Source organism: Lepisosteus oculatus, chromosome 6 (assembly GCF_040954835.1).
Source record: "Lepisosteus oculatus isolate fLepOcu1 chromosome 6, fLepOcu1.hap2, whole genome shotgun sequence".
Lineage (NCBI taxonomy): Eukaryota > Metazoa > Chordata > Actinopteri > Semionotiformes > Lepisosteidae > Lepisosteus > Lepisosteus oculatus.
The window spans coordinates 40,757,518-40,772,724 of record NC_090701.1 but is presented as its reverse complement, the minus strand read 5'-3'; the positions used below and the strand labels follow the sequence as shown (position 1 = coordinate 40,772,724).

General features: G+C 39.5%; 1 protein-coding gene across 1 annotated transcript; it reads right to left on the bottom strand.

The window, feature by feature from the left end:
* Nucleotides 1-747: 747 nt before the first annotated feature.
* On the bottom strand, nt 748-15,145 carry mastl (microtubule associated serine/threonine kinase-like). The gene is made up of 13 exons (XM_015353936.2): nt 15,060-15,145; nt 14,700-14,903; nt 13,860-13,997; nt 13,164-13,303; nt 12,959-13,047; nt 12,649-12,755; nt 11,563-11,734; nt 10,255-10,427; nt 7,625-8,857; nt 6,637-6,775; nt 4,155-4,268; nt 2,863-2,964; nt 748-2,158 (listed from the first exon to the last, which is right to left on the bottom strand). The coding sequence occupies exons 1-13, from the start codon at nt 15,072-15,074 to the stop codon at nt 2,001-2,003; spliced, it is 2,784 nt and encodes a 927-aa protein (XP_015209422.2). The 5' UTR covers nt 15,075-15,145; the 3' UTR covers nt 748-2,000.
* Nucleotides 15,146-15,207: the final 62 nt, after the last annotated feature.

The following is a 15,207-nucleotide window of genomic DNA, read 5'->3' as shown; positions in this document are numbered from 1 at the left end:
CGCAACGGAGCTGCCACCCTCTCGACTTCCCGAGACCTCGGTTGTTTCCAGTCAGATTTGATCATTTCCACACAGACAATGTTGTATGCTCAAGGGATGAGGTGATCAATACAAAAGCCTCTCCTTGCAGAACATACGGAAGATGTCCTTCCTCTTAGCAGTTTGCACTGAGATTATTTATTTTTTCCCCACTTTGGCAGTGTGACATTTTGGAGATGCGATCCGCAGTCTGGGACATTTTAATCAGTTGCATTACCTCTAGATTTACAATCCATTCAGTAATGACACTCACTCCAAGGTCAGGGTGAGCTCTATGATCCAGAAATGAAGGGGTTCAAGCCTCATCCATTTCACTAGCTGTTGAACTGGTGTTCAGCGTGTGATGGCACACAATTGGTTCACGATGTCAGGGAGTTGCAATGAGTTGAACGGGGCTCCCACAGCAGTGCCTGAAACATCCTGGGCACCTGTGAGCTCTCTGGGACTTCAGAGAGGTAGGTGGAGGCCGACAATCTTCCAACACCACACTCAGTTTGAAAATGAACAAAGTAAAAAAAAATGCCAAAGAGTAACCAATCTATACATTTCTTTGTTCAACACTTTTCTCTTTTGATTTCCTTGAACACATTTATTAAGAAAACAGTTTACTGTTGGTCATAACTATACTCAAAATCCAAGACTGGGTTTTACAGACTAAACACAAAAAACAACTAAACACTCTAAAAGAAAAATTGTATTGATACGGACTACAAAAAGAAAGCAGGCTTTAATATATTAAACATTTTGACTCTGCACTTTTCATAGACTTTCATGAAAGGTTACTTACAATCCCAAAGCCATAATTCAATCACTCTTACAGATCCCACTCAGATTAATGTCAATCTTCATAAAATAGTATCTTCCATCATTACTATAACAGTCTCTTCCACCATTACCACACAAATTACATTAATTCCATACATGCATAACAGTGCAAACAAGACGAAGTAAAACAAACCCGAGTAATGTGGAAATTTTACAACTTTCAATATTACAGCAAACACAAACAAATACATAGTCTGACAACATTTATACCCAAATTGCTGAAAACAAAGTTATGTAAAAGTACATCTAAGAACACAGGTAAAGAAATCTTAAATAAAAACACTTCTGAATGGGAGTGTTCCTAAAGCGAGTTCTGTTCAGTCTTCAGAGGATGTGACAGCTAGATAGCACTGCTCCTTTCTCAGCACTGACCTTAAGGAAGTCTCCCCTTTGGGCAGTGAGGACAGTCTCCCGGCTGTGAAACTGATAGGAAGGGATAACAGAGTAGTGTGTTTTTTGCCAAGATCTCCTATAACTTTTCAGTGGCTCTCACAAAGCCATTTCTAAAGTTTTTAAGGCCCAGCAGAAGTTGCGAATTGTTTTCCTGCCGTGTGTCCTATGTTTACCTTAAATACTTACAAAAAATGTTTGTTTCTGACCTCTTGTGGTGCACGGGTACCTACTTTTTGCAGTTTTGAATCACAGATTGCAGTTTTAAGTCACCCTGAGTACTTTAGAGTGATCAGGTTAGAAATCAGTAGTGCTCATTCTGCCACCCGATTAACAATATTATTGGGATATGTGACAGTTTTTGTCTTCATTACATAACAATGAAGCTACAACAGCTTCAGTCTGTTTATAAAGAAACTACAAAAGTCTAAGGGGGGAAATGTTAAAAAAATATATTAAATGATTTTAAGACTCTTGCTCTGCGCACTATCACACAGATTAAAATAGTTTTGTTTAGTGTCATTTAAGGTTAAGTTTAATAAGTAAATCCTGATGTGACTCCCCAAAGATTATCATGATATTCTAATGAATACTGCAGTGATTAGTAGGTTAGACACCAACAATTCTAATATTGTAAATAATTGCACTTTCCCATTTTGAATACATAATTTTAAAAAGCAGCTTCTAAGCACTTTAATGTTTCTGACCTTGAAAGAGGCTGCAATAAAAACGTCTTTTTAATAATTCTAAAATCCAAAGCCAGAAACCGTAATATGCTGGGCAGTATTTCGAGCTTCAAAGTAGGCAGTGTCTGTTTCATCTTCTGGCTGCGGAATGAAAGGCATGGGTTGATTCTGTAGATTGTCCCAGACCAAACCCTCAAAAAGTGGATGTTGTTTCAATTCTGAAAGACATTAAAAATAATAAGGTAACAATTCTTAATCATGAAAAACAGAAACGCTGTTTTAAGGTAGTAGTCTTCCCCCTAACAGTTTGGAAGACAATTTAGATCGTATGCAATACTCCTCAGTCTGTGCTGGACGTAGGCTCATTCAGGTCAAAAGTCTTTTGCTCACACAGAAAAAATAATCTGTCCACAGTGGACTACATCTGTGATGGGAATGAATCTACTTCACTCTTTCATACGTTTTTGGTCTTGTCCCTGGTGGACTCCATACTGCACTGCTTTTATAAGTCAATTTTTCAAAATCTCTGATAACACTTTCAGAGTGTCCATTCCGGGCTGTAGTCTTGGACTGACACTGGTGGAAACTGGGAAGCCTCAACTTTTCTTGATCACTAGAGTAAGGCTCATATGCTGTTCCTTAAATAAAGGCCAACTCTCCCCCAACTGTTTATCAACTCACATTTCGGTGTCTCTACCACAATTACCTGACTAATGAGCCAAGCGTGACACTGTTCATTCCTTGTCTTTCTGTCCTCTAAAATACACATTACTGTATAAAGGTTGACAAGTCAGTCGTCTATGCAACTACTTTGCTTTCACTGTTGTTCAAATGCAGCAAATATTTGGAGGCTACTGAACATGTTTCAGATGAGTGTTTGTTAAATGGAGGTAATGGAGGTGAAAAGGCTGTCCCTTCTGACCTTTCAGCCCTGCTCTTTTGGTCATATCCATGGTCAGAAGGATCTCAATGGCATTTCTTGAATTCGGTGACAGTTCTTCCTCATCTTCTGGCCAAGGAATATCTGACAGTGTGCAACAAAAAAACATGTCATACACTTTATCTGTTGCATTTCTACAGAAAACCGACAATCTTTTGTATTTATTTTATGAGTGTAACACTATATACTTTCTACTTCCTTTGCCCTATGGGCGAATGTTTTAATTAGCCCTGGCGCACAGTCAGCGAGCGCCCTGTTGAGGGCTACATCATCCTCACACAGAAAGACTTACCTACACGACTCATAATTAAAGGGGAACTGCAACGCTATTTTTATATTTCAGGGTTAGAAAGAATCTGAATTGTTGAGTGCCTTTCAAACCACATGAAAGTAAAATGCACATACTGCTAGGTGTAAAACCTCCAATTTATAATCACACAATAGACTCAATTTCCAGGTATGCGCAGAGCCATGTTCTGCGATTCAGAATGAGGCAGCACAACTTCTGCTATGGTGAAGTGGCCATTACATTGTAAACAAGCAGGCCTGTGAATATTTCTCTTTTAATCCAATAGAAATATTGGTCTCGACTTCAAGACAGTTTTGCCAACAGATACAACTTGCTTGTTAACTCTGCATGCAGATCACATTGGAACATATCTGCAGTGAAGTCCTCTCCTGCACAGCCTGTACTTATTCACTCTTACATCGCACTGCATTAGTCATTACAGTGACTAGTGAGCGGGAAGGGCCGTTTCATGTCGCAATTCACGTGAACTCTCGTGGTCAACCATGGCAAGACCAGGGTTTTGCGACAACATGGCGACTCACAGTACTTTCACGAAGTAGTGTCGAATTTCTAGAGTTTTGCGATGCCATCAATTAATTTATTTTGTTACCGAGATTTAATAAACAGTCTGAGAAACTGGGACCGCAGTTCCCCTTTAAACTGAAACTATGCGACTATCCTAACCCTAACCCTAACCCTAACAGCAGAGGTCCCACTCAGTCACGACTGAAGGCAGACTTACACTTGCACAACCTGAAATGGCCTGCAATGACTTGTGCTGCAATCTGAACGGAAGAGCAAATAAAAGTCTGCAAAGTACATTAATGAGAGTGAGTGTCTGGACTGCTGCAAGTGAGACAGCAATGAAATACGTGGCAGCAAATGCTTGGCAAATGTCAGGCTGGTTATAGGTAATCCCTCTCACAGAGGCAACTCAAGCAGCACAAGTACATTAAATAATGCAGAGTGGCATCTGCAAACTCACCTCTATTAAGTATGTTCTGAAACACTTGCTGTGGCGTTTCGTCATTAAATGGAGGCACACCGGTCAGGAACTCAAAAAGACACACGCCCAGAGCCCACCAGTCTACCATGTAATCTACGAAAGTAAATACTGTTCAGTTAAGAATAAAGAATTGGGAAAGGTCGGGCTTGATATCCTGTGAAATACAAAACTGACTTGCGTCATGATCCATGAGAAAATAAAAATAAAAATGAAATATTTGCACATACGCCACAGAGTTTTAGAAAACAAGACATTGAAAACAATGAAGGCATTGGGCTTCATATTTAAAAATGCTTAGATGCTTAAATTACCTAGGAAGAAATAAGAATTTCAGCACAGAAGGGTTTTGAATACAGGATCCATTAAAGAGTACAGAGATTTAGGAAAATAATTATGCACGAACAACAAACGTAAAAAATGCATCTTTTCCTAATCCCAAAAAAAAATGCACTCTTGAGTATAAAAGGTCCAGCACTTCAAGCAGTTAAAGTAATTACAAGGACAGCATAGACACTTCATCCCTTTAAAAAATGTTGATAGTACCACGTTTCATCTGCTGACCAAAACTGAAAAGCCTAGAAAACCAACACCACTTCCCTGACACACTGGCAACTCAGAAATATCAAGGTTTAAAAATCAGCAGGATTCTCTCTCACTTACCACAGTGGTGAAATTCTGAAACCTAAAGAAAAGCATGGTTTAAATGACAGTGCAAGCATGCCCTTGTTAAAATATAAAGATAACTCTGACTGGATTAAATAAATGTTATACAGGCCATAAGAATAGAATTTGTTCAATATCTTAATAAAAATCTTATATCCGTTTGATTTATCTAGGAGTTTGCAGAATGGTATGAAGTTATTTTAGAAACAAAATGCTTGGTAAAATGAATCATTCAAAAGGATATTCTGATGTCCGTTTACAGTACATATGAATAACAACTGAGTGGGGAAAATAGTCAAAATGATGGTATTGAGCACAGTTTGTGTACAGCATTACTATTGAAGATTTTTTCCCCATATGTAACACAAGATAATCCCAAAATTATTGTTATTATAACACTTGCAACCTTATGCCTGTACGTTCTGTGTAACCCAGTGGTTACTTGAAGCACTGATGACCTCACATTCAGAAAAAGTTATACTTAAAATGCTTCTTCTGTTCTCAATATGTCCTTGTGACTCTGATGTAATGCAGAGACTGCAAGCAGCTACAAATTACGTTTTTGATAACAGGAAGGCGAGAAAGGAATGTCATCCAGCTGCTGGGAGAGGCGGAAGAGTGGGAATGAGAATTGTAGCTTCTGATATCTGGCTGTAAAGACAGCTCTGCCAGGGGAAATGGGCAGAGGAAGAAAAAGGAAAGAAAAACGTTTTCTCCCTCTCATGTGGCTGTAGGGTGCCTTAACTCCAGCTGAAACAAAGGCCTGATGATCCTTTCACCTCAGTAGCCTGGACTCTGATTCTTTCCCCAGTCTCCTGAAGAGGGGCTACCTTTACTACTGTCGGTTCATACACAAGACTATGTTATAAACTGACTGTGACAAAAATTCCCTAACCGAGAGCGCAGAGTTGCACGAGGCCTGAGCGGCTTTGAGCGGGCGAGGGACTCCTCAGGCTGTCCCACAGCGAGGGCTGTTCTCTGCCAGGTGCCCACGCTCCTGCATTAATAGTCATGACAGCTGTCACCTGTCCTCCCTCCAAACCGATCAGAACTGCTGCTTGAGTTTTTACAGGGAGTAATGGATTCCGAAACCACAAAGGAGAATTTAGGACCTGATATTCACCTTTTGCAAGGTACAAACAGAAACCTTACATTACAGAAATCTCATTGGACTTCAGATTCCATGTTCTAGCACATGTTTTCACCATCACAAGTTCTGGGAAGAGGTATAAGTATAACACTTTAGAAATGCACTATTCATTTTATCTTAGCGTCTCTGACCTGATAGAACTGCGAAAACACAGATGAACGGAATCATGCCACTTCACTGTAACTGCACAACTGGTCAAAGAAAACCTCACCCCATTATTCAAGGAGGAGGGGTTGTCACACTAGCAGCCAGGCGCTTGTCCAGGTCAGACCTGGAGCTCACTGTAGTTCACTGTAATAGTGCTGGAAAGCTTAAAGCTAAAGCCTTTACTGGGTATTAAGACATTTACAAATCTGATCAAACACCGATCATTAAGAATGGGAAATCAATGTAAGAACCATTATAAAAAGTCAAAATAAATCTTACGAGCAACTTCGGCAAATTGTAATCTTTCTTGTAGATCTGGACGGAGTATTGTCAATAAGAAAGGGCCAATGTATTTTGCAAAACCCTGGTGGACAAAGATGACGTTCTTCTGTTGAGTCTTCCTGGCCTAGACTGTCAGTCACCAGGTCTGCATTCCTCTGGTTCAGATGCCAGGGAGACCAGGCTATGAAGACTCGGAAAAGCAGGTCAGGGGTTTCTTACCATGAAGCTTTCCTAAGAGCAATTCTGGAGCCAGATAGTCTGGAGTCCCGAGCAGGGGCTCCCCGGCCGCGGGAGCAGGCCCCCTGCGCACACTCTTGGGGGTCCTGAATGGCGTCTGAGGGGGGGTCTGCTGGGGAGTCTGCAACACCAGGGGCACACAATCGCGTGATTGTATTGTGATAAGTGATACAACGTAAATATTTGAAAGCATTAAAAATATTTAAAAGCATCTACAAGAAAGCGATACGAAGTTAAAAATCTTTATATGAACGCATATTTCAATCGATTAAAAAGATGTATAAAATTATAAATAGTTCCATTATGTTGAATCTACGGAGGTCCTCTCAATTTGAAATCTTGAGGCATTGGGAAGAATTGGATCAGGGTAGCAACTAATCTTTCCCCTCCTTTTTTATAATGACTACAGACTTTTTTTAACGAAACAGACTTTTTCTGCTTTAACAAAGAAACAAGCAAATATACAAAGTTTCATTTAGGTATAGCCTAAGAATAAAAATGACTCAAATGCCACTAACAGAATCTCTACATTTTTATAATCCTCTCGATTAAAAAAAAATGAACTGTCCTTGGTCACTTGTTATATGCAATACATTATCTTTGAAATAATTTCACAGAAATAAAACTCATTAAAAAATAAAACTACAAAGTAATTAAAGATTGTTCATGAAGGGCTGAGAGCAATCAGTTTTTAATTTTTTGTAGGGACATTTAAATTGAACCTGCTGAAACATCATCTTAAATAATCAGAAGACAAAGTGGCTTCTTAAGGTCATATGTTGATTTCAGACTGGAAAACAATACCAGCCATAGTGATCTTGTTCAAACACTGCTGTAAGGTTGCTTGCAATTGTGATACATATGAAACGTTTGCTTTAACTGAACCAATTGCTTTCGAACTCCTAAGGCTGCACATTTATTCTTAGCCAATGCAAATCAGGAAGCCTGAACTCTCTACCTGACACTCTACCTGATATGCACTGAAAGTGCTGGATCTTCTGCTCTTCTGCACAGGCGTTACAGCTGGGGAATAATTTCGGAGGGAGGCCGACGAGGTCTCCATCGCGTCCATGGAACCCAGGCTCATTCGCGAGCTCTCCGTCACATTTGACCTGTTGATCGAGCTGCAGTAACTTCTGAAAGCCACGATATTCTTAGGCTTAAGGAGAGGAGCTGGTTTTGTCCCGCACGATTGCAAAGGATAGGAATCAATAAAGAGCTCCGTTTCTTTGCCCTGGATCGACTGGTCTGTTGAACTAAGAGGCTTCAGTCTGTTGGTGCCTGATAAATGCTCCTGCTGGTTTAATAGGGGGTCCTCTTTCCTGTGATCATTGCCAAATGGCAGATCTTTCGTGCTGCTGTCTAGTTTGGCATTCTCTTTGTCAGTGACAGACGTATCAGGAACTGAGCAATCTGAACCCAGGCTTAGACTTCTCCTTAGCTCTCGGTCATCCTCCTCCACAGAGGAAACACTAGAGTTCATAGCATCCAGGACGTTATGCTTGCCGCACTGTTCATCGAGCTCACACAGCAGGTTTTTAGCGATGGGAACAGGACTAGTTCTCTCTGACGGCTCCTCTTTAGAAGTTGCAGGTGCATCTTGACCACTTCGGATCTCTTCAAGCATTACAAGAGCAAACGCCGTTGTTAAGCCTGTGCTGAACTTAGTCTCGCTTTTGGATATTGGAAAACCTCGCTTATATTCAGCAGTGGTCTTCTTGGCCTGAACTGCGTGATCAGGAGGACTTCTGTCCACTTGCTCAAAACATCTTTTTACAGCTCCAGTAGGCACAGCTGTCGTCTCTCTAAGGCTTTCTTCTTCCTTGCTGCTCACCGATGCTGGCACACAAAATAGCCCGGTAACTTCTGAAACATCTTTAGTTGGCGTTTTGGCATGAGATTCGGGATTCTGTGGACCAGGTGCGGAAGAATCCTTTTCATTGAACTGCAACTTCTTTCTTTCAGTAAACTCGCTTTCATAAAGATACTTCCTGGATAACTCTTTTGGAACGGTTTCTCTGCTTCCTCTTTGAGATCTTTGATTTTCCCAGTTGTCCATCGGAGCTAGAACAGAATCCCGCCCTGGTTTCCTGAAATTATTCATTGGAAGTCCATCCTGTAGCTTTGCAGAATTGACTGGTGCTGTTTTGTTGATCCCACTGATTTCCTTTGGATAACGAAAATTCTCTTTTCCTTCCAGTTCCTAGAAAATAATAATACAACTATGGATTATTGGTCTCATCATACTTTTCTTTACCTTTCCTTCCTGGAAAAGTATTTTCCGGGAACTTAACTAATATTACAAAGCTATATCTTGCATCAACAGTAACATCTTCCAAATACTTTGAAAACAAATCATTGTTCAGAATAACTCAGTCCCCATCTCTAAAATGTACTTGTAAGACAAAGGACGCCGTGTCCTATTTGCAAGACTAATTACTTGACTAATTTAATACTAATTTCCTTAAAGGGGAACTGCAATGTTATTTTCATATTTCAGGGTTAGAAAGAATCAGCTTTGATGAGTACATTTCAAACCACAATAAAAGGAAAACATACACAGTAACATGTAAAATCTTAAATTTACATTACAAAATATTCCTAGGTATGCACAGAGCCATATTCTGGGATTCAGAACGAGGCAACAAAACTTCTGGTGACGTGAATTGGCCTTATTACATTGTAAAGAAGCAGGCTTGTGAATACATCTCTTTTAATCCATTAGAAATATTGCTCCGAGTTTTACCAATACTACTTGTAAATTCTGCATGCAGATCACATTAGGACATTTCTGCTGTGCACAACCTGTACTGATTCGCTCGTACATCACATTACATTAGTCATCACTGTGACTAGTGAACGGGAAGGGCAACATCAAGTCACAATCCGTGGGAACTCGAATGCGGACATGGGGACTTACGGTACTTAAACAAAGTTCACAATTTGGTGCTTAATTTGAAATGTGTAAATGCATTCTATAATATCAATGAATTTATTTTGTTATCTAGATTTAATAACTGGTCTGAGAAATTGGGACCGCAGTTCCCCTTTAATTTAATAGCATTCTTGTATCAGGAAATAATGTTTTGCAGATCGTAAGTACAGTTAAAATGAAGCTGGATGACTTGAATTTATTCAGGTTTTTAGCTTCAGGCAGTATAATGCTACTAGCAACATTCAGCTACACGTTATCTGAAGTCCAGCAAATATTGTGACATTCTCAATATGCATTCACTACTACTACTCAAATTAAACAAAACTCATATGTAAAACGCATTCTCTCCACACAATCATATTGTTATTCTTGGACTTCATTAATTCTAAATTAAACCAGCTACATTATGTAAAATAGTGAAGTGTATTAGACTATAGATTCTTTCAATTCTAATTCTATATTTTATCAATACGTTAGAGCATGTAATGCTTCATTTGAGACTTTCATCCATCCTATTTCATCCTACAAACGATTACTAAAAGCAACACTAATAATCATAAAGAGATTCAAGAAAACAAGAACAATAGAAAGGAGAGCTACAATATTTCATCTGTCGAGCCACAACATCCCAGTGTACGTTTGTCTTTCGGAGGTGCGTCACTGACCTGCCGTTCAGTCTCCCACTGAGGGCTGACACAGTTGTCAGACTCTGTGCTGGAGGGGAAAATATAAGACTGGTTGCTGGCACTGGAAGTCTCAATCCTGTTCCTCGACTTCAACAACCTGGGAGTCAGACACCTCACTGGAACGCCAGGGCTAGCCGCCATACTCTCAAGGCCTGAGATGTAGAAGGACAGAAACAAAACAAAAGCCAAGAAATGCTTGTTTGGATGAGACATTTGGCACTTTGTGCGGTTTAGCTTTGGTATGATCTCGACTGTCATGAGTTCATCAAGAATTAGAACTAGCAGCTGCTACCAAATATTCAGCCAAACGCAGAAAACGAGTAAAGCTTATGAAACGCATCCGTTAATGTGACAGCAAGTCCTGGAACCCTTTTTCTGTAGTTGTAGAAGAGGAGAAACATGAACAACCCCCTTTTATAACACCGATACCATTTAAAAAATCCACCCATCCAATTTTTAACACTTTATCCAGTACAGGGCTGCAAGGGAGCCGATGCCTATTCCAGCATGCTACAGGTGCAGGCTAGGACACACACTGGGAGGGAGATCAGTCCATTGCAGGGCACACACAGACACGAACAAACACCAGGGCCAGTTTTACCAGAACCTAATTAACCTACCAGTCGGTCTTTAGAGTGTGGGAGGAAACTGGAACACCTAGAAGAAACCCAGGCGAACACAGGGGGAACATACGGCACGAACTCCACGCAGACAGCACCCCAGCAATTGGACCCAGGGCCCCAGCTCTACAAGGCAGCAATGCTAACCACTGCGCCAGTTCAGAAATCATTAGTTAGAAGTAAAGCATCTTCTGAATTATGGTAAGCATCTTTCTGTGACAATATGCACTTTACTGCTGTCCAATTTAATGTCTTCACATCAGTGGAAAGAGGATTTATTCTCTACACTACCCAAGACAATGTATTCTACAGAAAATGGCCTTTCAGGGTGTTGTTATTATTATGGATTACCTTGACTTTTTTTACCTTTTACCACTTTTTATCATCCCCTCCGGGAAAAAGAATGCGGTAGCGGCTACGTTATCTTTTGTGCAATGTAATTCTCATCACATCGTGCCTCACTATTTTCAACAGCAACTGCCTGGCACGTTCTGTCAATCCAGTTCACTGCGAAATTCATGCCGAGGTGAAGACTGATGTGGCACTTCATAGTGGGAAAGACACCAATGGATCCATTTTCAAATGGTTTCGGATTTAAAACGGATTTCATACCGGAGACCTGGAAAAGCACGATGAGAGTGAAAACACGTCCGTCCGCGCCACTTACAGGAAGCACGGGTAGCGCTGCTGCTGCAAACGGGAGAGTTAAGCAGCAGTTCTCTCCTTCTGGTCATCAAAGGCGAGTACAGAGTCCCTCGGAAACGCTGCACTTTCTCACAGGACATGGGGCTGGCAAATGCCGAGGCTGAATTCGGCTGTTTGCCTTCCATCGGCGTTTTCTATGAGAAATAAAAAAAAAGTAAAGCTTGTGTTACACATTACATTTTTACATATTACACATTTTCTCCCGTATGGTTTTACACTGCAATACACTTGAATTAAACATTAGACATGATTAAACCATGGTTAGATGAGAGTGTATGGTTTTAATTAATTCCTCTAGCAGTTACAATCAAAATCGTGTGTTGGTTCAAGGCAGCATTTTAGTTCAAATCTATTCTTTCTAACGTCCGTTAAAAAAAATATTGTGACGAATGAATGCAAGGGACTGCACGTGAATTAGCCTATAACCAACAACTATCACAAGCTTCGCTTCAGTAATATTATAAAGTCGTTTTATTTGCGATTGTTAATTTTTACGTGTAGTGTAAATACAGACGACAGTATGCTCATTGCCAGGCTGGCAAATTACTGCAATTCTTACGATAAGATAAACAAAACATACAAGAGTACCAGTAAACAGACATTTTAAAATCTTTCAAGTCTTAAATGCAATAAATTAGCGGTCCAAGCTTTTTGTGCTTTTAAAATACCATCAATAGTTGACAAGCAAACAAAAACTACAGGGCACCAGTCCAAGTTTTTATAACCTAAGTGCAAAGTACAGGTGTTCCTTATGTCTTGAAGGGTGCTGAAGATGTTCATACAGCCACCAAAATCTGGACTTCACAGCATTAGTTTTGCCATCAAAGAGGAGATCAATTATGTTTACTAAATAGTCAAGATTACAAAATTACAGGATCACAAAACAGGCGACACATACTTATTTACTGTTTATCTTCCCAGTCACCAATGCTCTCGATGTTATAAAATTTAAAAAAATAACCAAGAAATGTATTACATTTATAATGTAAACAATTAATTTATTCCTGTGACTTGCAAAACATTTACATTTTTTCTTTGTGTTACTTACAAGACCAAGGGAGCTTATCAGAGACAAAACTTGACCAGGAGTACGGAAATAATCCTGTTTCTGCTTCTCTATGGAAGGTGTCATCAGGATATCCATCATGTTTAATTCTATGAAGAAAAATATATGGCATCATTCCAAATATAACTGGCAAAAGAACATAGAAAAATATCTTAACTACGAAAGCCCTGCAAACATATAAGATGTAATAAAACAAAAATACCCCCCCCCCCCAATAAACGTTTTTGAAATGAAGCGAACTTCCTTCTTTAAACACATTGAAACTATTCAGCAACATCGTTTGTGGACCCACCTCGATTGAGGTTAACCTTGGAAAGGCCAAAGTCAGTCAGCTTGATATGACCTTCATTGGACACAAGCATGTTATCTGGCTTCAGGTCTCTGTTCCAAAAAAAAAAAATTGGAAAAGGCAGACAGCGTGTTTAGAAAGAAAAAAAAATGAGATAATTCCCCAGTCCCTCCCAATAATGCAGAGGGTGTGAAATCAACTGAGCTACCTGTGGATGATCCCATGTCTGTGAAGATAGTCCAAGGCAAGAGCGACTTCTGAAATGTACTTTACCGACATGCCCTCATCAAAGTAGCCATACACATGAAGAAGGGACTTGACATCCCCCCCAATGAGGTACTCCATCACCTGGGGCGAGACAAATTCGAACACACTGTGAAAGCACTGATGGAACTCACAATCAAACACACTTAACTAGTTGTGGGTTACAACTTTTGTTGGCAAACATTATGAGAATACACCTCTCTGTAACAGAGGATGATTCAACAATGAGTGTCACAGAATAGAAATTTGGGTGATAAAACGAGGTTTTGGCATTTATATCCGACCAGATGCCTGCAGGCACAGAATAAGAAATTAAGAGAGGCAAAGCCAAAATCCATGAATTGCACAAATGGGCAGTTACAAAAAAAAAAACGCCCCAGATACGCTGAAAAAAATCGTAAAAAAGGATTGATAAATGTTTCAAAAGAAATGTTGAAAAGAAAAGAATGTTGAAAAGAAATGGCCAAATGGAAATCTAACAAGACAACCAACAGTTTGATTTTTTTTTTTAAAGCCAAGCTTAGAAAGCAGCTTTTCTATGTTAAGCTGCTGTTGCACTGCAATTTCCCTCACGGGATCAATAAAGTATCTATCTATCCTTTTCAGCTACGTTGGAGCAAGGCTATGTGAGCATGCTTACCAGATATATATTACTGGCAGTCTGCAGGGAATAGTACAAGTGCACAATGAAGGGGCTTTTGCTCAGAGCCAGTGCATCTCTCTCTGCCTTTACTTGGTCTATCATGTTCTTATTCACCATATCAGCTTTCTTCACCACCTTGAAAAAACAAAGCAGACAAATTACGAATGATAAAGATCTTCACAAATGTCCATTAAACTGAATGTTTACTGTATTGCATGGCTAAGGATATGGAAGAGTTTTTAGTTTTCTCAAATGTATCGCAAATTGCCCCCCTGGGAATAAATAAAGAATTTTGAAATGAACTGAGTTATTATTTTTTATTTGACTGAATTTTATCCAACTTACATTTGTACAAATCCGTACCGCTGGGTAGTTAACATACGCGACCTGATTGCAAAACTTTACAACACCCTACCAAAATATACTTTTTAATGAAGTATTAAATAAAAGCTCAATTTTGAACACAAACTGTATGAAGGTCAATAACGACTCGCGACAGCAACTTTGCAAATAAAGGTGCTGCAAAAATTATCCACAATTTCTTTGTAGAACTATATTCCACAGTTCTGCTTACACTCCACTGCAGGAATGTACATTTTTGGTGGATTTTTAGCAAAATAATAAAAAAATATATAAAAATTGCTATTTACACAATGGGAAACACTTTTCCCTTAGTACTCTGCTGAATTAAAATCCGAACATTCACAATATACACTTAAAAATCAAATTATTTTTACGAGAAACGTCTGCTGTAGTTATATGCTTTTTTATGGAATCTAACACTGTAGTTCTACGGGTTTCTTTAAGTAACCAGGGCATGATAAACAATGGTCATACCTTGATTGCGTACAGTTTAGAGTTGCTTTTCTTCCGTGCTAGGTACACTTTTCCAAAGGCACCGCGGCTGATCGGCTTTAAAACCAAGAAGTCGTGAACCGATGGAGGTCTGGGCACTTCAGGTGCCTCTGTCATTTTGGTAAGATTCAAGTTGTGGGTTTTTTCTTCTCCATCCATCGCGCCTTTGGCGAGGGAAATTTCGACCTTTAAATACGAATACAGAACCTGATAACACTACCTCGACCACAGAGTCATCAAAGTAAATCCAGAATAGCAATAACAATAAAATATTTTTAAATACTTCAGGACTTTTCAAACGTCTTACACGAAATAAAAAAACATCAGAGAAAATCTACCCACAACATCAACACCCATCTAGCCTTGTTATGAAAATTTGAAAACCGCTCCGCGTTGAGGTCCTTTGTATTGTGGCCTGTGCCTGCCTTTACAAAATACAATTTAAAAAACCACTTCCATATTTAAGAACATCACAACAAAGATTAGAAGC